This window comes from Salvelinus alpinus, chromosome 4, assembly GCF_045679555.1.
Source record: "Salvelinus alpinus chromosome 4, SLU_Salpinus.1, whole genome shotgun sequence".
NCBI classification, from domain to species: Eukaryota; Metazoa; Chordata; class Actinopteri; order Salmoniformes; family Salmonidae; genus Salvelinus; species Salvelinus alpinus.
The window spans coordinates 13,359,421-13,383,082 of NC_092089.1; the positions used below are offsets into that span (position 1 = coordinate 13,359,421).

The 23,662-nt window shown below is 45.1% G+C and overlaps 1 protein-coding gene across 1 annotated transcript in view; it reads left to right on the top strand.

Annotated features, from left to right (window-relative positions):
- The window catches only part of LOC139572854 (TGF-beta receptor type-2-like), a 75,966-nt gene that overhangs the window by 34,835 nt on the left and 17,469 nt on the right, over positions 1 to 23,662 (top strand). The window contains exons 4-8 of the mRNA XM_071395664.1: positions 3,844 to 4,017; positions 4,351 to 4,460; positions 8,000 to 8,200; positions 10,277 to 10,582; positions 14,380 to 14,521. Of these exons, the coding sequence (XP_071251765.1) occupies positions 3,844 to 4,017; positions 4,351 to 4,460; positions 8,000 to 8,200; positions 10,277 to 10,582; positions 14,380 to 14,521 (933 nt within the window). The remainder of the gene's footprint in view (positions 1 to 3,843; positions 4,018 to 4,350; positions 4,461 to 7,999; positions 8,201 to 10,276; positions 10,583 to 14,379; positions 14,522 to 23,662) is intronic.

Below are 23,662 nucleotides of genomic sequence, written 5' to 3' on the forward strand. Positions count from 1 at the left end.
CAGCCCCAGTTCCCAGCCTTACTGCCCTGCCTCCTGCCTCCCCCCATCCCCAGTTCCCTGCCCCACTGCCCTGCCTCCTGCCTCCCCCCCAGCCCCCAGTTCCCTGGCTTACTGCCCTGCCTCCTGCCTCCCCCCAGCCCCAGTTCCCTGTCTCACTGCCCTGCTCCCTGCCTCCCCCCCAGTTCCCAGCCTTACTGCCCTGCCTCCTGCCTCCCCCCAGCCCCAGTTCGTTCCCTGCCTCCTGCCTCCCCCCCAGCCCCAGTTCCCTGCCTTAATGCCCTGCCTCCTGCCTCCCCCCAGCCCCAGTTCCCTGCCTTACTGCCCTGCCTCCTGCCTCCCCCCAGCCCCAGTTCCCAGCCTTACTGCCCTGCCTCCTGCCTCCCCCCCAGCCCCAGTTCCCTGCCTCCTGCCTCCCCCCCAGCCCCAGTTCCCTGCCTTACTGCCCTGCCTCCTGCCCACAGAGCGTAACTGGCAGAGAGGCTCTGTGTTTGGGTGTGGAGTCTCTGGACCTACTTCGGTGGTAAACGGCAGCCTGGCGGTCCAACCCACAGTGTGCCAGATAGGGTGATGTTCCTCAGAGAGACTCAGACTGAGACAGGCATTGAACTGGTGCCCAGAGTAGAGAGCACCCACAGGACACAGTGTCTCCTCTGTTTCCATTCTGGACCGGAGGGGGCTTGGTTTGGGTGCTAAGTCTTACCTTACCAGGCCTGAATAAAGTTGTGTTGAGTTGAGCCCTATTCTACTCTATTCTATTATATTATATTCGGCTCGGCTCGATTCTACTCTATTCTACTCTATTCTACTATATTCTACGCTGTTCTACTCTACTGTATTCTACTCTACTCTACTATATTCTACTCTACTCTACTCTACTCTACTCTACTCTACTCTACTCTACTCTACTCTACTCTATTCTACTCTACTCTACTCTATTCCACTCTACGCTATTCTATTCTACTCTATTCTACTCTATTCTCTTCTACTCTACTCTACTCTACTCTACTCTACTCTACTCTACTCTACTCTGTTCTATTCTATTCTTGTTAGGTGGCAGTGCCATCTCCACCTCCTAGAGAACACAGAGATATATGGAGGGTCAAAGATAGAATGTCTCTATTCATATCTGGTCTCTATTCAGATCTGGACACTATTCAGATCTGGACTCTATTCATATCTGGACTCTATTCAGATCTGGACACTATTCAGATCTGGACTCTATTCATATCTGGTCTCTATTCATATCTGGTCTCTATTCATATCTGGACCCTATTCATATCTGGACTCTATTCATATCTGGTCTCTATTCATATCTGGTCTCTATTCATATCTGGACCCTATTCATATCTGGACTCTATTCATATCTGGTCTCTATTCATATCTGGACTCTATTCAGATCTGGACACTATTCAGATCTGGACTCTATTCATATCTGGTCTCTATTCATATCTGGTCTCTATTCATATCTGGACCCTATTCATATCTGGACTCTATTCAGATCTGGACTCTATTCATATCTGGTCTCTATTCATATCTGGTCTCTATTCATATCTGGACCCTATTCATATCTGGACTCTATTCAGATCTGGACTCTATTCATATCTGGTCTCTATTCATATCTGGTCTCTATTCAGATCTGGACTCTATTCATATCTGGACTCTATTCATATCTGGACTCTATTCATATCTGGACTCTATTCAGATCTGGACTCTATTCAGATCTGGACTCTATTCAGATCTGGACCCTATTCATATCTGGTCTCTATTCATATCTGGACTCTATTCATATCTTGACTCTATTCAGATCTGGACTCTATTCAGATCTGGACCCTATTCATATCTGGACCCTATTCATATCTGGTCTCTATTCATATCTTTACATATAAACACTATTATCCCTGTGACATTTAAGAGTAAAGGCCAAAGTGAACGTCACCAGACTCCCACAATCACTGTAGCGTTTTATAAAAGCTCCATTTTATTCTGTACCAAGTTTAAAAAAAAAAAAGGGGTTGTGACTTTTCTATTTGTGGAACACAATGCAACACAACGTTATCAAAGAGCTCTGGCCTTTTTCTCTAGTTCTGGGGGATATCCTGGTTTACACTGGACCATCATGTCTCACTGTCCTCACGTACTGGACATGTAGGATCACAAAACAGTGGCTTATTACACAGCAATCACTGTTTCTGAGGGTTGAAAAAGGTGTATATATCCAACCATGTGTTAGATGTACTTATATGCGCGGTCAGTTTTATTCATTACAGCATGCTTGTGTCACCAGTGGGAATCAAACTGGGGTTTCCCTGCTCACCAACCCAAAGCCTTAACCATTAGACCAGGAGGTCGTCGTCAAGGTACGAGGGCTACCTCTTTACGAGAGCCTGATTCATTAGACCGAGAGGACGTCTTCAAGGTACGAGGGCTACCTCTTTACGAGAGCCTGATTCGTTAGACCGAGAGGGCGTCATCAAGGTACGAGGGCTACCTCTTTACGAGAGCCTGATTCATTAGACCGAGAGGACGTCGTCAAGGTACGAGGGCTACCTCTTTACGAGAGCCTGATTCAATAGACCGAGAGGACATCATCAAGGTACGAGGGCTACCTCTTTACGAGAGCCTGATTCATTAGACCGAGAGAACGTCATCACGGTACGAGGGCTACCTCTTTACGAGAGCCTGATTCATTAGACCGAGAGAACGTCATCAAGGTACGAGGGCTACCTCTTTACGAGAGCCTGATTCATTAGACCGAGAGAACGTCATCAAGGTACGAGGGCTACCTCTTTACGAGAGCCTGATTCATTAGACCGAGAGGACATCATCAAGGTACGAGGGCTACCTCTTTACGAGAGCCTGATTCATTAGACCGAGAGAACGTCATCACGGTACGAGGGCTACCTCTTTACGAGAGCCTGATTCATTAGACCGAGAGAACGTCATCAAGGTACGAGGGCTACCTCTTTACGAGAGCCTGATTCATTAGACCGAGAGAACGTCATCAAGGTACGAGGGCTACCTCTTTACGAGAGCCTGATTCATTAGACCGAGAGGACATCATCAAGGTACGAGGGCTACCTCTTTACGAGAGCCTGATTCATTAGACCGAGAAGACGTCATCAAGGTACGAGGGCTACCTCTTTACGAGAGCCTGATTCATTAGACCGAGAGGACGTCTTCAAGGTACGAGGGCTACCTCTTTACGAGAGCCTGATTCGTTAGACCGAGAGGGCGTCATCAAGGTACGAGGGCTACCTCTTTACGAGAGCCTGATTCATTAGACCGAGAGGACGTCGTCAAGGTACGAGGGCTACCTCTTTACGAGAGCCTGATTCATTAGACCGAGAAGACGTCATCAAGGTACGAGGGCTACCTCTTTACGAGAGCCCGATTCATTAGACCGAGAGGACGTCATCAAGGTACGAGGGCTACCTCTTTACGAGAGCCTGATTCATTAGACCGAGAGGACGTCATCAAGGTACGAGGGCTACCTCTTTACGAGAGCCTGATTCATTAGACCGAGAGGACGTCATCAAGGTACGAGGGCTACCTCTTTACGAGACACTGATTTCCAATCACCTTTGCTACATGTGCTCTATTCTAAGCCTCCCTCCCTCTCTCCAGTGGTTCGCCCGACCATCGAGTTCCCGGTGATATCAGTCATCACCTCGTAACCTACTTAACTAACTAGCCTTTCTCTGTCTCCTCTCTCCAGTGGTTGGCCCGAGCATCGAGTCCCCGGTGGTATCGATCATCCTGTATAGCCTGTTACCCTTACTGCTCCTAGTTAGAATGAGACTAACTAACCTAGTTAACTAGCCTTTCTCTGTCTCCTCTCTCCAGTGGTTGGCCCGACCATCGAGTCCCCGGTGGTATCGATCATCCTGATCAGCCTGTTACCCTTACTGGTTCTAGTGGTAGTAGTCATCACTATGTTCTATTGGTACCGAGTCCAACGCCATCGCAAACTCAGCCAGGAACAGTGGGACAGCAAGAAGCCCAAACGCAAGGGCAAAGGTGAGGACCACCACACTGGAATACATCAGTCTGTCATCAACTCAATCAATCAATCATGAGATCAATAATCAACTCAATCATGAGATCATGAGATCAATCAGTCTGTCATCAACTCAATCATGAGATCATGAGATCAATAATCAACTCAATCATGAGATCAATCAGTCTGTCATCAACTCAATCATGAAAATGAGCCTTCAGGTTTTAGTGCGTTAATCCTGGATAATTGTTTTAAATACATTACGTTGTTTCTGTCAGGAGTGACTGGCGTTATATGTGATTTAACTATCCAATAGATTCAAACAATCAATAAGTGTATCAATCAATAAATAGGTCTGGACTGCAGCATCATGATGGACGACGACGGATCAGACAGCAGCTCAACGCACGCCAACAACCTCAACCACAACACTGAACCCCTACCCATCGAGCTGGACCTGCAGGTCAGCACACCTGTCTGGTTGTTGATGTTGTTTGTTGTTTGTTCTTGTTCTTCTTCTTCTTCTCCTCCTTCTTCTCCTTCTTCTCCTTCTTCTCCTTCTTCTCCTTCTTCTCCTTCTCCTTCTTCTTCTCCTTCTTCTCCTCCTTCCTCTTCTTCTTCTTCTTCTTCTCCTTCTTCTCCTCCTTCCTCTTCTTCTTCTTCTTCTCCTCCTTCTTCTCCTTCTCCTCCTTCCTCTTCTTCTTCTCCTTCTTCTCCTTCTTCTCCTCCTTCCTCTTCTTCTTCTCCTCCTTCTTCTTCTTCTTCTTCTTCTTCTCCTTTTCCTTCTTCTCCTTCTTCGCCATCTTCTCCTTCGTCTTCTCCTTCTTCTCCTTCTCCTTTTTCTTCCTACACGTAAAATGTATTTAGCATGACTGTTAGTCACTTTGGATAAAAGCGTCTGCTAAATGGCATATCTTTTTATATTCTTCTTCTCCTTCTTCTTCTCCTCCTTCTTCTTCTCCTTCTTCTCCTTCTTCTCCTTCTCCTTCTTCTTCTTCTTCTTCTCCTCCTTCTTCTTCTCCTCCTTCTTCTCCTTCTCCTTCTTCTCCTCCTTCTTCTCCTTCTTCTTCTCCTCCTTCCTCTTCTCCTCCTCCTCCTTCTTCTCCCCCTCCTTCTTCTCCTTCTTCTCCTTCTCCTTCTTCTCCTTCTCCTTCCTCTCCTCCTTCTTCTTCTTCTTCTTCTCCTTCTCCTTCTTCTCCTCCTTCTTCTCCTTCTTCTTCTCCTCCTTCCTCTTCTCCTCCTCCTCCTTCTTCTCCTCCTCCTTCTTCTCCTTCTTCTCCTTCTCCTTCTTCTCCTCCTTCTCCTTCTTCTCCTCCTTCTTCTCCTTCTTCTCCTTCTTCTTCTTCTCCTCCTTCTCCTCCTCCTTCTTCTCCTCCTCCTTCTTCTCCTTCTTCTCCTTCTTCTCCTCCTTCTCCTTCTTCTCCTCCTTCTTCTCCTTCTTCTCCTTCTTCTTCTTCTCCTCCTTCTTCTCCTTCTCCTCCTCCTCCTTCTTCTCCTCCTCCTCCTTCTTCTCCTTCTTCTCCTACTCCTTCTTCTTCTCCTTCTTCTCCTCCTTCCTCTTCTTCTTCTCCTTCTTCTCCTTCTTCTCCTCCTTCCTCTTCTTCTTCTCCTCCTTCTTCTTCTTCTTCTTCTTCTTCTTCTTCTCCTTTTCCTTCTTCTCCTTCTTCTCCATCTTCTCCTTCGTCTTCTCCTTCTTCTCCTTCTCCTTTTTCTTCCTACACGTAAAATGTATTTAGCATGACTGTTAGTCACTTTGGATAAAAGCGTCTGCTAAATGGCATATCTTTTTATATTCTTCTTCTCTTTCTTCTTCTTCCTCTTCTACTAGAACTCCTTGGTAGTGCATGGCCGACTTTAGGGCTTTTCCCTGTGGTGCTCATTTCAACTTCTTTTCTGCTTTAGACTAGCCCTAACTTCTCACTTTTACTCCAACCACAGGTGGGTAAGGGATATAACCAGATTTACTGTGTATTATATTGACATTAGGTGGGTACGGGATATAACCAGATTTACTGTGTATTATATTGACATTAGGTGGGTACGGGATATAACCAGATTTACTGTGTATTATATTGACATTAGGTGGGTACGGGATATAACCAGATTTACTGTGTATTATATTGACATTAGGTGGGTACGGGATATAACCAGATTTACTGTATATTATATTGACATTAGGTGGGTACGGGATATAACCAGATTTACTGTATATTATAGTGACATTAGGTGGGTACGGGATATAACCAGATTTACTGTATATTATATTGACATTAGGTGGGTAAGGGTTATAACCAGATTTACTGTGTATTATATTGACATTAGGTGGGTACGGGATATAACCAGATTTACTGTATATTATATTGACATTAGGTGGGTAAGGGTTATAACCAGATTTACTGTATATTATAGTGACATTAGGTGGGTAAGGGTTATAACCAGATTTACTGTGTATTATATTGACATTAGGTGGGTACGGGATATAACCAGATTTACTGTATATTATATTGACATTAGGTGGGTACGGGATATAACCAGATTTACTGTATATTATATTGACATTAGGTGGGTACGGGATATAACCAGATTTACTGTATATTATAGTGACATTAGGTGGGTACGGGATATAACCAGATTTACTGTATATTATATTGACATTAGGTGGGTAAGGGTTATAACCAGATTTACTGTGTATTATATTGACATTAGGTGGGTACGGGATATAACCAGATTTACTGTATATTATATTGACATTAGGTGGGTAAGGGTTATAACCAGATTTACTGTATATTATAGTGACATTAGGTGGGTAAGGGTTATAACCAGATTTACTGTATATTATATTGACATTAGGTGGGTAAGGGATATAACCAGATTTACTGTGTATTATATTGACATTAGGTGGGTATGGGATATAACCAGATTTACTGTATATTATATTGACATTAGGTGGGTAAGGGTTATAACCAGATTTACTGTGTATTATATTGACATTAGGTGGGTAAGGGTTAAAACCAGATTTACTGTATATTATAGTGACATTAGGTGGGTACGGGATATAACCAGATTTACTGTATATTATATTGACATTAGGTGGGTAAGGGTTATAACCAGATTTACTGTGTATTATATTGACATTAGGTGGGTACGGGATATAACCAGATTTACTGTATATTATATTGACATTAGGTGGGTAAGGGTTATAACCAGATTTACTGTATATTATATTGACATTAGGTGGGTAAGGGTTAAAACCAGATTTACTGTATATTATAGTGACATTAGGTGGGTAAGGGTTATAACCAGATTTACTGTATATTATATCTACATTAGGTGGGTAAGGGTTATAACCAGATTTACTGTATATTATATTGACATTAGGTGGGTAAGGGTTATAACCAGATTTACTGTGTATTATATTGACATTAGGTGGGTAAGGGTTATAACCAGATTTACTGTATATTATAGTGACATTAGGTTGGTAAGGGTTATAACCAGATTTACTGTATATTATATTGACATTAGGTGGGTAAGGGTTATAACCAGATTTACTGTATATTATATTGACATTAGGTGGGTAAGGGTTATAACCAGATTTACTGTGTATTATAATGACATTAGGTGGGTAAGGGTTATAACCAGATTTACTGTATATTATATCTACATTAGGTGGGTAAGGGTTATAACCAGATTTACTGTATATTATATCTACATTAGGTGGGTAAGGGTTATAACCAGATTTACTGTATATTATATTGACATTAGGTGGGTAAGGGTTATAACCAGATTTACTGTATATTATATCTACATTAGGTGGGTAAGGGTTATAACCAGATTTACTGTATATTATATCTACATTAGGTGGGTAAGGGTTATAACCAGATTTACTGTATATTATATTGACATTAGGTGGGTAAGGGTTATAACCAGATTTACTGTATATTATATCTACATTAGGTGGGTAAGGGTTATAACCAGATTTACTGTATATTATATCTACATTAGGTGGGTAAGGGGCGCTTCGCTGAGGTGTACAAGGCCAAGCTGCGGCAGCCCGGCTCCTCGTCGGACCAGTTTGAGACGGTGGCCGTGAAGATCTTCCCTGAGGAGGAGTACGCATCGTGGAAGAACGAGAAGGACATCTTCTCTGACATCGACCTTCGCCACGACAACGTCCTCCACTTCCTCACAGCGGAGGAGAGAAAGGTAGTGTAGCATCCCTCTCTGGTTCCATCCCAAATCCCTATTCCCTATATAGTGCACTACTTTGGACCAGGACCCAATGGTACCCTATTCCCTATATAGTGCACTACTTTGGCCTAATCACAGCCTATGTTAGCTTTGTTACACTTTACTGAAGGGACTACAGGGATATTGTTGTCCACTATCTCTAGATTACAGGGATACATACTGTATATTGTTGTCCACTATCTCTAGATTACAGGGATACATACTGTATATTGTTGTCCACTAGCTCTAGATTACAGGAAAACATACTGTATATTGCTGTCCACTAGCTCTAGATTACAGGAAAACATACTGTATATTGTTGTCCACTAGTTCTCGTATGAAAACCTGAACTGGACTGTTGTTCCCAAGCCTGGTCCCAGATCAGTTGTTACGATCATACCAACTCCATGGCTGTCAATGTCAATCCGAACATGGCCTGACAATGAGTGACAAGGAGTTGGATTGATAGCGGAACCGGACTAGCCTGACGACTCAAACTGAATTCATCCACTGTTCTGTCTTCGCTGTATACTTCAGTCTGAGGTTTGACGTCGTTAAAGTCCTTTAAAGGTGACGTCCAAATGACGGGTGTTGTACATAACAAAGTCATCAGCGATTTGGATCGTCTCTAACCAATCAGAGTATCAAAACCGGCTTTACCCACGTGTGTTCTGCCTCTGGCCCAACCCGTTCAGGTTTCTGGACCAATCGGGACCGTTAGAATGTGTTTGCGTCTTACAAATGGTCTCGGGAGGTAGTCAGATCCAGACTCGTTGTGGAGAAGAAACTCCCGTCCGTGGACGTGGCTTAGCGTCAGGCAAGAGCAAGGAGCTTGGGTAGCCGTGTCTTAGCGTCAGGCAAGAGCAAGGAGCTTGGGTAGCCGTGTCTTAGCGTCAGGCAAGAGCAAGGAGCTTGGGTAGACGTGTCTTAGCGTCAGGCAAGAGCAAGGAGCTTGGGTAGCCGTGTCTTAGCGTCAGGCAAGAGCAAGGAGCTTGGGTAGCCGTGTCTTTGCGTCAGGCAAGAGCAAGGAGCTTGGGTAGCCGTGTCTTAGCGTCAGGCAAGAGCAAAGAGCTTGGGTGGACGTGTCTTAGCGTCAGGCAAGAGCAAGGAGCTTGGGTAGCCGTGTCTTAGCGTCAGGCAAGAGCAAGGAGCTTGGGTAGCCGTGTCTTAGCGTCAGGCAAGAGCAAGGAGCTTGGGTAGACGTGTCTTAGCGTCAGACAAGAGCAAGGAGCTTGGGTAGCCGTGTCTTAGCGTCAGGCAAGAGCAAGGAGCTTGGGTAGCCGTGTCTTAGCGTCAGGCAAGAGCAAGGAGCTTGGGTAGACGTGTCTTAGCGTCAGGCAAGAGCAAGGAGCTTGGGTAGCCGTGTCTTAGCGTCAGGCAAGAGCAAGGAGCTTGGGTAGACGTGGCTTAGCATTAGGCAAGAGCAAGGAGCTTGGGTAGACGTGGCTTAGCGTCAGGCAAGAGCAAGGAGCTTGGGTAGACGTGTCTTAGCGTCAGGCAAGAGCAAGGAGCTTGGGTAGCCGTGTCTTAGCGTCAGGCAAGAGCAAGGAGCTTGGGTAGACGTGTCTTAGCGTCAGGCAAGAGCAAGGAGCTTGGGTAGCCGTGTCTTAGCGTCAGGCAAGAGCAAGGAGCTTGGGTAGACGTGGCTTAGCGTTAGGCAAGAGCAAGGAGCTTGGGTGGACGTGTCTTAGCGTCAGGCAAGAGCAAGGAGCTTGGGTAGACGTGTCTTAGCGTTAGGCAAGAGCAAGGAGCTTGGGTGGACGTGTCTTAGCGTCAGGCAAGAGCAAGGAGCTTGGGTGGACGTGTCTTAGCGTCAGGCAAGAGCAAGGAGCTTGGGTGGACGTGTCTTAGCGTCAGGCAAGAGCAAGGAGCTTGGGTGGACGTGTCTTAGCGTCAGGCAAGAGCAAGGAGCTTGGGTGGACGTGTCTTAGCGTTAGGCAAGAGCAAGGAGCTTGGGTAGCCAGGCAAACAAATAGACTCGGCCACTTAAACTAATTGTTCCCAACAGCTTTCTAACCGTTTTGTCGTCATGGTGTCTCTTGTCCATTGTAGATGTCCAAGCAGTACTGGCTGATCACAGCCTTCCACCCCCGGGGAAACCTTCAGGAGTACCTGACCCGTAACCTGGTCTCCTGGGAGGATCTACGGGGTCTGGGGGGGTCCCTGGCCTGCGGGGTGGCGCACCTTCACAGTGAACACACGGCCTGCGGGCGGCGCAAGGTGCCCATCGTACACCGCGACCTGAAGAGCTCGAACATCCTGGTGAAGCAGGATCTGACCTGTTGTCTGTGTGACTTTGGACTGGGGCTCAGACTGGATAACACCCTGACGGTGGATGATCTAGCGAACAGCGGACAGGTGAGAGGAAACGGGTACTGTTGTTGTTATTGTTTACATTAGAGTCCCTATGACACTGTCAGTAGACGGCCTTGTCAACAGTCGGACAGGTGAGAGGAAACGGGTACTGTTGTTGTTATTGTTTACATTAGAGTCCCTATGACACTGTCAGTAGACGGCCTTGTCAACAGTCGGACAGGTGAGAGGAAACGGGTACTGTTGTTGATGTTAACATTAGAGTCCCTATGACACTGTCAGTAGACGGCCTTGTCAACAGTCGGACAGGTGAGAGGAAACGGGTACTGTTGTTGTTATTGTTTACATTAGAGTCCCTATGACACTGTCAGTAGACGGCCTTGTCAACAGTCGGACAGGTGAGAGGAAACGGGTACTGTTGTTGTTATTGTTTACATTAGAGTCCCTATGACACTGTCAGTAGACGGCCTTGTCAACAGTCGGACAGGTGAGAGGAAACGGGTACTGTTGTTGTTATTGTTTACATTCTGTCATTACTGTTTACAGTGTTGTTTCTGATGTAAACATAAGACCTTACAACCCTATAACACAAACGGTAGTCTACGTCCCGCTGTTCAGAGAGGGTGATGGTTTATAGAGATATCAGAGTACTGAGTAAGATGCACCTCCCTTTCAGTGTCAGACAGTCACTAGACTAGAATGGGATTTCTTTATTTACTGTAGATGCATATTTGTGGTTGAATGTTCTTTTATTCTCTCACAAACGTTTTTCCAACTGGCTGTTCTCAGTGTTAAGTCAGAACTGTTTGCTGACAGGGTAGATCTGAGAGAGAGAGAGAGCGATAAGCAGAGAGAGAGAGAGAGCGAGAGAGAGAGGCAGACAGAGAGGCAGACAGAGAGGCAGACAGAGAGAGAGAGAGACAGAGAGAGAGAGAGAGAGAGAGAGAGAGAGAGAGAGAGAGAGAGAGAGAGAGAGAGAGAGAGAGAGAGAGAGAGAGAGAGAGAGAGAGAGAGAGAGAGAGAGAGAGCAACATAGAAAATAGGTCAGGTTATGTTGAGACATGCAGGGGAACTCCCTCAGTCAGTTTTATCAGTCTATCTTCTACCAGACTGAACTTTGCCTGTCTGATGTATGATTCACGGGCTGGTAATGCAGCGGTAGAAACAGGTGCTCGGTTAAGCGGGTGGGAAATAATAACTAACATACATCTTTCCCCGTACTAACAAAGGCCTAGATAATTATTTAGGTTAATAAGCAGCAAAGTGTTTTCACTCTTTTTTCCCACATAGAGATATCAGAGTACTGAGTAAGATGCACCTCAGAGAGTCACTAGACTAGAATGGGATTTTTCTCTCCTGGAACTCTGTCCCGGAATCATGTTTCCTCGTGATCGTGAGCATCCCATATTATCCAAGGCTTCAAATCAAAGGACAATTCTAGTCTTAATTCTGGTTTATTACAGATGTTTTTCTTATTTTAAAAATGGGACACAGATGACAGAGGCAGGAAATGAGCCATAAATGCAACAGAAAATAGAGCTGCAAGCAGCCATGCCGGGGTTCAAGCTTTGGCCCCACCATCAGGACTGATTGGACACATCTCCCTTGGATGTGCTACTAGTGCACTTCTTATCACGTTTGCCAAATATCAGAACTCCAAATCAAACAAATCATGCAATATGCTTGTGATGGATTTTGGACCATGTCAACTATGTTGACTTCCACACTTCGCCGTGTTCCATCTGAATGTGCGTAGATACTCTGGCCCCTCTAACAAAGTTATTTGGTGACTCACGTTTGTGACTCTCTCTGTCTCTGTCTCTGTCTCTCTCTCTCTGTCTCTCTCTCTCTGTCTCTCTCTCTCTGTCTCTCTCTCTCTCTCTCTCTCTCTCTCTCTCTGTCTCTCTCTCTCTCTTTCTCTCTCTCTCTCTCTCTCTCTCTCTCTCTCTCTCTCTCTCTCTCTCTCTCTCTCTCTCTCTCTCTGCCTCTCTCTCTGCCTCTGTCTCTGTCTCTGTCTCTGTCTCTGTCTCTGTCTCTGTCTCTCTCTCTCTCTCTCTCTGTCTCTCTCTCTCTCCCTCTGTCTCTCTCTCTCTCTCTCTCTCTCTGTCTCTCTCTCTCTTTTTCTTTCTCTCTCTCTCTCTGTCTCTCTCTCTCTTTCTCTCTCTCTTTCTCTCTCTCTCTCTCTCTCTCTCTCTCTCTCTCTCTCTCTCTCTCTCTCTCTCTCTCAATTCAATTCAATTCAATTCAAGGGGCTTTATTGGCATGGGAAACATGTGTTAACATTGCCAAAGCAAGTGAGGTAGGTAATATACAAAAGTCAAATAAACAATAAAAATGAACAGTAAACATTACACATACAGAAGTTTCAAAACAATAAAGACATTACAAATGTCATATTATATATATGCAGTGTTGTAACAATGTACAAATGGTTAAAGCACACAAGTTAAAATAAATAAACATAAATATGGGTTGTATTTACAGTGGTGTTTGTTCTTCACTGGTTGCCCTTTTCTTGTGGCAACAGGTCACAAATCTTGCTGCTGTGATGGCACACTGTGGAATTTCACCCAGTAGATATGGGAGTTTATCAAAATTGGATTTGTTTTCGAATTCTTTGTGGATCTGTGTAATCTGAGGGAAATATGTCTCTCTAATATGGTCATACATTGGGCAGGAGGTTAGGAAGTGCAGCTCAGTTTCCACCTCATTTTGTGGGCAGTGTGCACATAGCCTGTCTTCTCTTGAGAGCCATGTCTGCCTACGGCGGCCTTTCTCAATAGCAAGGCTATGCTCACTGAGTCTGTACATAGTCAAAGCTTTCCTTAAGTTTGGGTCAGTCACAGTGGTCAGGTATTCTGCCACTGTGTACTCTCTGTTTAGGGCCAAATAGCATTCTAGTTTGCTCTGTTTTTTTGTTAATTCTTTCCAATGTGTCAAGTAATTATCTTTTTGTTTTCTCATGATTTGGTTGGGTCTAAATGTGCTGTTGTCCTGGGGCTCTGTGGGGTGTGTTTGTGTTTGTGAACAGAGCCCTAGGACCAGCTTGCTTAGGGGACTCTTCTCCAGGTTCATCTCTCTGTAGGTGATGGCTTTGTTATGGAAGGTTTGGGAATCGCTTCCTTTTAGGTGGTTGTAGAATTTAACGGCTCTTTTCTGGATTTTGATAATTAGTGGGTATCGGCCTAATTCTGCTCTGCATGCATTATTTGGTGTTCTACGTTGTACACGGAGGATATTTTTGCAGAATTCTGCATGCAGAGTCTCAATTTGGTGTTTGTCCCATTTTGTGAAATCTTGGTTGGTGAGCGGACCCCAGACCTCACAACCATAACTCTCTCTCTCTCTCTCTCTTTCTCTCTCTCTCTCTCTCTCTCTCTCTCTCTCTCTCTCTCTCTCTCTCTCTCTCTCTCTCTCTCTTTCTCTCTCTCTCTGTTGTGACTACATTGTGACTACATTGAGACTACGTTGTGACTACGTTGTGACTACATTGTGACTACATTGTGACTACGTTGAGACTACATTGAGACTACGTTGTGACTACATTGTGACTACATTGTGACTAGGTTGAGACTACGTTGAGACTACATTGTGACTACATTGAGACTACGTAGAGACTACATTGTGACTTTGTTGAGACTACGTTGTGACTTTGTTGAGACTACGTTGTGACTTTGTTGAGACTACGTTGTGACTACGTTGACACTACGTTGTGACTGCGTTGAGACTACGTTGACACTACGTTGTGACTACATTGAGACTACATTGAGACTACATTGAGACTACGTTGTGACTACGTTGACACTACGTTGACAGTACGTCTCTGTGTCTGTGTGTTACAGGTGGGCACAGCCAGGTACATGGCTCCTGAAGTGCTGGAGTCCAGGCTGAACCTGGAGAACATCGAGTCGTTCAAGCAGACAGATGTCTATTCTATGGCTCTGGTGTTGTGGGAGATCACCTCCCGCTGTCATGCCATCGGAGGTACACTCACTCACTCACTCACTCACTCACTCACTCACTCACTCACTCACTCACTCACTCACTCACTCACTCACTGACTCACACTCACACAGACACTCACACACACTCACTCACTCTCTCACTCACACACTCACTCACTCACTCACTCACTCACTCACTCACTCACTCACTCACACTCACACTCACACACACAGACGCACACACATACACACACTCACACATACACACACGCGCAGAACCCAGATTAAGCCTACTTCCTTAGCCTATATAAGCTTCCTGGACGCTGCTAAGATCAATGGAGGAACAGGAACAGGAACAGGAACAGGTTTAATATAGGTCAGGGAAGCCGTCTGAACGTTGGGGTGCTCGACTGAGGAAGAGGAAAAATTTACATTCTTTCCCACTGAAGACTTGCAGAGGTAGTAGCTCAATTATGATTGGTCCTTCTTAAACCCACACCAATAATATCAGCCCAACAGCGTGTGGTATTTGTTTTTGTTTTTAAATCTCTGGGAATTTGTCTGTCTCTGATCCATTGTCTGTGTGTGGAGAATGACTAGCCTGTCTGACCCACAGCGTTGGTGGTTTTCACAGCTCAATCAGTGGTTGTTCCTTCACTAACTAGCAGTTCACCCTATTCCCTACATAGTACACTACTATCTATAGGGTTCTAGTCAAAAGTAGTGCACTATATCACTGGACAGAATATAGGGTAGTGTTTCATGGTAGACTACCTCATACAGTAACTAGCAGTGTGTCATGGTAGACTACCTCATACAGTAACTAGTAGTGTGATGGTAGTATCATACAGTAACTAGTAGTGTGATGGTAGTATCATACAGTAACTAGTAGTGTGTGATGGTAGTATCATACAGTAACTAGTAGTGTGTCATGGTAGTATCATACAGTAACTAGTAGTGTGATGGTAGTATCATATAGTAACTAGTAGTGTGATGGTAGTATCATACAGTAACTAGTAGTGTGATGGTAGACTACCTCATACAGTAACTAGTAGTGTGTGATGGTAGTACCTCATACAGTAACTAGTAGTGTGATGGTAGACTACCTCATACAGTAACTAGTAGTGTGATGGTAGTATCATACAGTAACTAGTAGTGTGATGGTAGACTACCTCATACAGTAACTAGTAGTGTGATGGTAGACTACCTCATACAGTAACTAGTAGTGTGATGGTAGACTACCTCATACAGTAACTAGTAGTGTGATGGTAGACTACCTCATACAGTAACTAGTAGTGTGATGGTAGTGGTAGACTACCTCATACAGTAACTAGTAGTGTGATGGTAGACTACCTCATACAGTAACTAGTAGTGTGATGGTAGACTACCTCATACAGTAACTAGTAGTGTGATGGTAGACTACCTCATACAGTAACTAGTAGTGTGTGATGGTAGACTATCATACAGTAACTAGTAGTGTGATGGTAGACTACCTCATACAGTAACTAGTAGTGTGATGGTAGTATCATACAGTAACTAGTAGTGTGTGATGGTAGTATCATACAGTAACTAGTAGTGTGATGGTAGTGGTACTACCTCATACAGTAACTAGTAGTGTGATGGTAGACTACCTCATACAGTAACTAGTAGTGTGATGGTAGTATCATACAGTAACTAGTAGTGTGATGGTAGTATCATACAGTAACTAGTAGTGTGATGGTAGTGGTAGATCACCTCATACAGTAACTAGTAGTGTGATGGTAGTATCATACAGTAACTAGTAGTGTGATGGTAGTGGTAGATCACCTCATACAGTAACTAGTAGTGTGATGGTAGACTACCTCATACAGTAACTAGTAGTGTGATGGTAGTATCATACAGTAACTAGTAGTGTGATGGTAGACTACCTCATACAGTAACTAGTAGTGTGTGATGGTAGTATCATACAGTAACTAGTAGTGTGATGGTAGTATCATATAGTAACTAGTAGTGTGATGGTAGTATCATACAGTAACTAGTAGTGTGATGGTAGTATCATACAGTAACTAGTAGTGTGATGGTAGTATCATATAGTAACTAGTAGTGTGATGGTAGTATCATACAGTAACTAGTAGTGTGTGATGGTAGTATCATACAGTAACTAGTAGTGTGATGGTAGTATCATACAGTAACTAGTAGTGTGATGGTAGTATCATACAGTAACTAGTAGTGTGATGGTAGTATCATACAGTAACTAGTAGTGTGATGGTAGTATCATATAGTAACTAGTAGTGTGATGGTAGTATCATACAGTAACTAGTAGTGTGTGATGGTAGTATCATACAGTAACTAGTAGTGTGATGGTAGTATCATACAGTAACTAGTAGTGTGATGGTAGTATCATACAGTAACTAGTAGTGTGATGGTAGTATCATATAGTAACTAGTAGTGTGATGGTAGTATCATACAGTAACTAGTAGTGTGATGGTAGACTACCTCATACAGTAACTAGTAGTGGGATGGTAGTATCATACCGTAACTAGTAGTGTGATGGTAGTATCATACAGTAACTAGTAGTGTGATGGTAGTATCATACCGTAACTAGTAGTGTGATGGTAGTATCATACAGTAACTAGTAGTGTGTGATGGTAGTATCATACAGTAACTAGTAGTGTGATGGTAGACTACCTCATACAGTAACTAGTAGTGTGTGATGGTAGACTACCTCATACAGTAACTAGTAGTGTGATGGTAGTATCATACAGTAACTAGTAGTGTGTCATGGTAGTATCATACAGTAACTAGTAGTGTGATGGTAGTATCATATAGTAACTAGTAGTGTGTCATGGTAGTATCATACAGTAACTAGTAGTGTGATGGTAGTATCATACAGTAACTAGTAGTGTGTGATGGTAGTATCATACAGTAACTAGTAGTGTGATGGTAGTATCATACAGTAACTAGTAGTGTGATGGTAGTATCATACAGTAACTAGTAGTGTGATGGTAGTGGTAGATCACCTCATACAGTAACTAGTAGTGTGATGGTAGACTACCTCATACAGTAACTAGTAGTGTGATGGTAGTATCATACCGTAACTAGTAGTGTGATGGTAGTATCATATAGTAACTAGTAGTGTGATGGTAGTGGTAGATCACCTCATACAGTAACTAGTAGTGTGATGGTAGTGGTAGATCACCTCATACCGTAACTAGTAGTGTGATGGTAGTGGTAGATCACCTCAGCTCCTGCATGGCTCCCAGGAGGAGGAATCTGTGGAATGTTTACAATGTGAAGGAGACGTCAGAACTCTTTGCCTTCTTTGGGCAGGAGGGGAGATGGGATGTCTTCAGCTGGCTGTGGTTGACAGCCCTTCAGAGTGTTGTGGGAGGAAGTGAATGAATGAGTGAGTTTGGAGTGTGTGTGTGTGTGTGTGTATACGTCAGGTTATATGTTTGAATGCATTGCAGGGGTTAGACAGTGTGTGCTTCTCTCTAACCTGTCTGTGTGTGTGTGTGTGTATACGTCAGGTTATATGTTTGAAAGCGTTGCAGGGGTTAGACAGTGTGTGCTTCTCTCTAACCTGTCTGAGACCGACATCTCTTTATGAAAACATAGATAATAGACAGATAGAAGACATTATAAATCCTCTCAGCTGTAATGATGCTTCTCAGCTTCCCAATGCTCTTCTGAGGCTTCTCAGCTTCCCAATGCTCCTCTGAGGCTTCTCAGCTTCCCAATGCTCCTCTGAGGCTTCTCAGCTTCCTAATACTCCTCTGAGGCTTCTCAGCTTCCCAATGCTCCTCTGAGGCTTCTCAGCTTCCCAATGCTCCTCTGAGACTTCTCAGCTTCCTACTGCTCCTCTGAGGCTTCTCAGCTTCCTAATGCTCCTCTGAGACTTCTCAGCTTCCTAATACTCCTCTGAGGCTTCTCAGCTTCCTAATACTCCTCTGAGGCTTCTCAGCTTCCCAATACTCCTCTGAGGCTTCTCAGCTTCCTAATGCTCCTCTGAGGCTTCTCAGCATCCTAATGCTCCTCTGAGGCTTCTCAGCTTCCTAATACTCCTCTGAGACTTCTCAGCTTCCTAATACTCCTCTGAGGCTTCTCAGCTTCCTACTGCTCCTCTGAGGCTTCTCAGCTTCCTAATGCTCCTCTGAGGCTTCTCAGCTTCCCAATGCTCCTCTGAGGCTTCTCAGCTCCCCAATGCTCCTCTGAGGCTTCTCAGCTTCCTAATACTCCTCTGAGGCTTCTCAGCTTCCTAATGCTACTCGGAGACTTCTCAGCTTCCTAATGCTACTCTGAAATGTCTGTAAAGTTTGTGGTTGCTGTTGTGGTTGTGTGTGTGTGTGTGTGTGCGCGTATGCGTGTGTGCGTGTGCGCGTGTGTGTGTGTGTGTGTGTGTGTGTGTGTATCTTGGGGGGTCAAGTCAGCCTATGTATCTTGGACAGTTGCAGTGAAATGGATACTGGTGGTGGCCTGACTGCACCTCTCCGCTTGCCTCTCATCAAGCCAACAACAGCACGACTAGAGGACAGAAATACAGCCCTGCTGTTGTTGTGGTGGTTCCACCTCTCTCTCTCTCTCTCTCTCTCTATCTTTCTGGGTGGAATTTGTGTTTCCTGAATTAGCCCAGGGTTGCGGTGGGCCGAACCAGGCAGCAGGACGGCCAGTCAGAATGGTCTAAACAGGGCCAGTCTAGAAGCAGTGGAGTAGGACAAGGGTGAGGAGAGGACCTGTCAGTCAGCCTTCCAGGGGAGGGAATGACCCCGGTGGGTGGTATGGGGCAGTGAAGGGCCAGGGAGAGGACCTGTCAGTCAGCCTGCCTGGGGAGGGAATGACCCCGGTGGGTGGTATGGGGCAGTGAAGGGCCAGGGAGAGGACCTGTCAGTCAGCCTGCCTGGGGAGGGAATGACCCCAGCGGGTGGTATGGGGGAGAGAAGGGCCAGGGAGAGGACCTGTCAGTCAGCCTGCCAGGGGAGGGAATGACCCCAGCGGGTGGTATGGGGGAGAGAAGGGCCAGGGAGAGGACCTGTCAGTCAGCCTGCCAGGGGAGGAAGGGGAAGTTCCCTGCCTGGCCCTGGGAGACAGAATAGTAGGGTGGGCAGCAGCTGGGAAGCAGGTGGCAGAGCAGGGCTGCCTGGGGAGGAAGGGGAAGTCCCCTGCCTGGCCCTGGGAGACAGAATAGTAGGGTGGGAAGCAGCTGGGAAGCAGGTGGCAGAGCAGGGCTGCCTGGGCCCTATACAGCCAGACATACCATCCATCTCCACTGGGCTTGAATTACCTGCAGCAACAACAGCCACAGCACCAGGTTAGCTACCCCCACAGCAGTATCCCTGGCTACGGAGCCTACTTCCCCTCTCTCTCTCTCTCTCTGTAACTCTCTCTCTCTCTGTAACTCTCTCTCTCTCTCTCTCTCTCTCTCTCTCTCTCTCTCTCTCTCTCTCTCTCTCTCTCTCTCTCTCTCTCTCTCTCTCTGTAACTCTCACTCTCTCTCTCTCTCTCTGTAACTCTCACTCTCTCTCTCTCTCTCGCTCTCTCTCTCAATTCAATTCAATTCAATTTGCTTTATTGGCATGACGTAACAATGTACATATTGCCAAAGCTTGTTTACAATGTAAAAATGAGAATCAAAATTGTCAACGGGACAACAGTAACAACAATAACCAAGGGTCAAAATAACCATACATTCAACAATAACAATAAACATACAGTAAAGGACATGTGCAGGTTGATTGGTTTGTCAGACACTGTCCCTCAACTTATGGCAGGCAGCAATGTAGTGCGCTGCCAACCCACAGCTCTCTGCGTCCTCCCCCAACAGGACGGGTAGCCTATCCTCATCAGAGAGGTCTTTGAAACCTTGAATAAGAGTTTCAAATTTGGGGAAATGACACTCGCTAATTGTTTTATATTTTTGACATTTTGTCAGGAAATGCAGCTCCGTCTCAGGTTCTGCTATTGTGCAGTGGTTGCACAGCCTTTCCTCTACAGGGAGCCAGGTTTTCCTGTGTCTACCCTTCTCAATGGCAAGGCTGTGCTCACTGAGCCTGTACTTTGTCAAGGTTTTTCTAAAGTTTTGATCAGTAACCATGGTCAAATATTTAGCCACGGTGTACTGTCGATTTAGGGCCAGATAGCACTGCATTTTGCTCTGTGCTTGTGCTTGTGTTTCCCAATAAGCAATATAGTTTTGTTTTGACTGTGTTGTAATTTGGTTTATCCTGATTGATTGGATGTTCTGGTCCTGAGGCTTCAGTGTGTTAGTAGAACAGGTTTGTGAACTCAGCCCCAGGACCAGCTGGATGAGGGGACTCTTTTCTTTGTTCAGCTCTTGGTATTGCAGGGCTTGGTAATGATATGAGAGGGGGTCACTGTATTTTAGATGTTTCCAAAACTTAATTGCTCTTTTTTGAGTTTTTATTATTAGTGGATATTTGCCTAATTCTGCCCTGCATGCATTGTTTGTAGTTTTCCTCTGGACATGTAGGAGAATCTTACAGAACTCTGCATGCAGGGTTTCAATGGGATGTTTGTCCCATTTGATGAAATCTTGTTTTGCAAGTGGACCCCACACCTCGCTGCCATAAAGTGCAATTGGTTCAATGACATATTCAATTAGTTTTAGCCAAATTTTAATAGGTATTTCAATTTGAATTTGCTTTTTAATTGCGTAGAATGCCCTGCGTGCTTTCTCTCTCAGTTCATTCACTGCTTCATTAAGGTGTCCAGTTGAGCTTATTTTTAAACCTAAGTAATTGTAGTGTGTGCAGTGCTCTATATATTTTGTACCAATTGAGAACTTTGGTCTAATTCCCTGAGATCTGGATCTTCTCTGGAAAATCATTATTTTAGTCTTTTTGGGGTTTACTGCCAGGGCCCAGGTCTGGCAGTACTGCTCTAGCAGGTCCAGGCTCTGCTGTAGGCCATGTGCTGTGGGTGACAGCAGGCATAGGTCATCGGCGAAGAGTAGGCATTTAACCTCTGAATTATGGAGACTAACACCAGGGGCTGAGGATTTTTCTAGAATAGTGGCCAATTCGTTGATGTAAATATTGAAGAGTGCAGGGCTCAGATTACAAACCTGACGAAGGCCCCGCCCCTGGTTAAAGAATTCTGTTCTTTTCTTGCCAATTTTAATGCTGCACATATTGCCAGTATACATTGATTTAATTATGTCATCTCTCTCTCTCTCTCTCTGTAACTCTCGCTCTCTCTCTCTCTCTCTCTGTAACTCTCACTCTCTCTCTCTCTCTGTAACTCTCTCTCTCTCTCTCTCTCTCTCTCTCTCTCTCTCTCTCTCTCTCACACTCTCTCTCTCTCTCTCTCTCTCGCTCTCTCTCTCTCTCTGTAACTCTCACTCTCTCTCTCTCTCTCTCTGTAACTCTATCTCTCTCTCTCTCTCTCTCTCTGTAACTCTATCTCTCTCTCTCTCTCTCTCTCTCTCTCTCTCTCTCTCTCTCTCTCTCTCTCTCTCTCTCTCTCTCTCTCTCTCTCTCTCTCTCTCTCTCTCTCTCTCTCTCTCTCTCTAACTCTCTCTCTCTCTCTAACTCTCTCTCTCTCTCTCTCTCTGTAACTCTCTCTGCAGCTCTCCAGGCTCTCTCTGGCTTTTCACAAGGTACTGAGTTACTTACTGTGGTTGATGGCCTATACTCCCTGATTAGTTGAAGTATGGAAGTGTTTGTTACTGCCTGAGCACCAATGGTTCACAGACAAGCTGGTAACTGTGTAGTGCTCTGCACTGACAACACACACATATACACCGAGTGGACAAATCATTAGGAGCGCCTGGTCTTTCCATGACATAGACTGACAAGGTGAATCCAGGTGAAAGCTAGGATCACTTAATGATGTCACCTGCTAAATCCACTTCAATCAGTGTAGATGAAGGTGAGGAGACAGGTTAAAGAAGGATTTTTAAGCCTTGAGGCAATTGAGACATGGATTGTGTATGTGTTCCATTCAGTGGTGTCAATGGGGCAAGACAAAATATTTAAGTGCCTTTGAACGGGGTATGGTAGTAGGTGCCAGGCGCACCGGTTTGTGTCAAGAACTGCAACGCTGCAGTGTCAAGAACGGTCCACCACTCAAAGGACATCCAGCCAACTTGATACAACTGTGGGGAAGCATTGGAGTCAACATGGGCCAGCATCCCTGTGGAACGCTTTCGACACCTTGTAGAATCCATGTCCTGATTTAATTGAGGCTGTTCTGAGGGCAAAAGGGTGTGCAACTCAATATTTGGAAGGTGTTCCTAATGTTTTGTACACTCAGTGTACACTACATGACCAAAAGTATGTGGACACCTGCTCGTCCAACATCTCTTTCCAGAAACATGGGTATTAAATATGGAGTTGGTCCCCCTTTGCTGCTATAACAGCCTCCCCTCTTCTGGGAAGGCTTTCCACTAGATGTTGGAACATTGCTGTGGGGACTTGCTTCCATTCAGCCACAAGTGCATTAGTGAGGTTGGGCACTGATGTTGGGCAATTAGGCCTGGCTCGCAGTCGACGTTCCAATTCATCCCAAAGGTGTTTGATGGGGTTGAGGTCAGGGCTCTGTGCAGGCCAGTCAAGTTCTTCCACACCGCTATCGACAAACCATTTCTGTATGGATCTCGCTTTGCGCACAGGGGCATTGTCATGCTGAAATAGGAAAGGGCCTTCCCCAAACTGTTGCCGCAAAGTTTCAAGCACAGAATCATCTAGAATGTGATTGTATGCTATAGCGTTAAGATTTCCCTTCACTGGAACTAAGGGGCCTTGTCCGAACCATGAAAAACAGCCTCAGACCATTATTCCTCCTCCACCAAACTTTACAGTTGGCACTATGCATTGGGGCAGGTAGCGTTCTCCTGGCATCCGCCAAACCCAGATTTGTTCGTCGGACTGCCAGATGGTGAAGTTTGAGTGTTGGAACCGAGGACAGACAATTTTTACGCGCTTGGCGGTCCCGTTCTGTGAGCTTGTGTGGCCTACCACTTTGCGGCTGCGCCGTTGTTGCTCCTAGACATTTCCACTTCACAATAACAGCACTTACAGTTGACCGGGGCAGCTCTAGCAAGGCATACATTTGAAGAACTGACTTGTTGGAAAGGTGACATCCTATGACGGTGCCTCGTTGAAATTCACTGAGCTCTTCAGTAAGGCCATTCTACTGCCAATGTTTGTCTATGGAGATTGCATGGCTGTGTGTTCGATTTTAT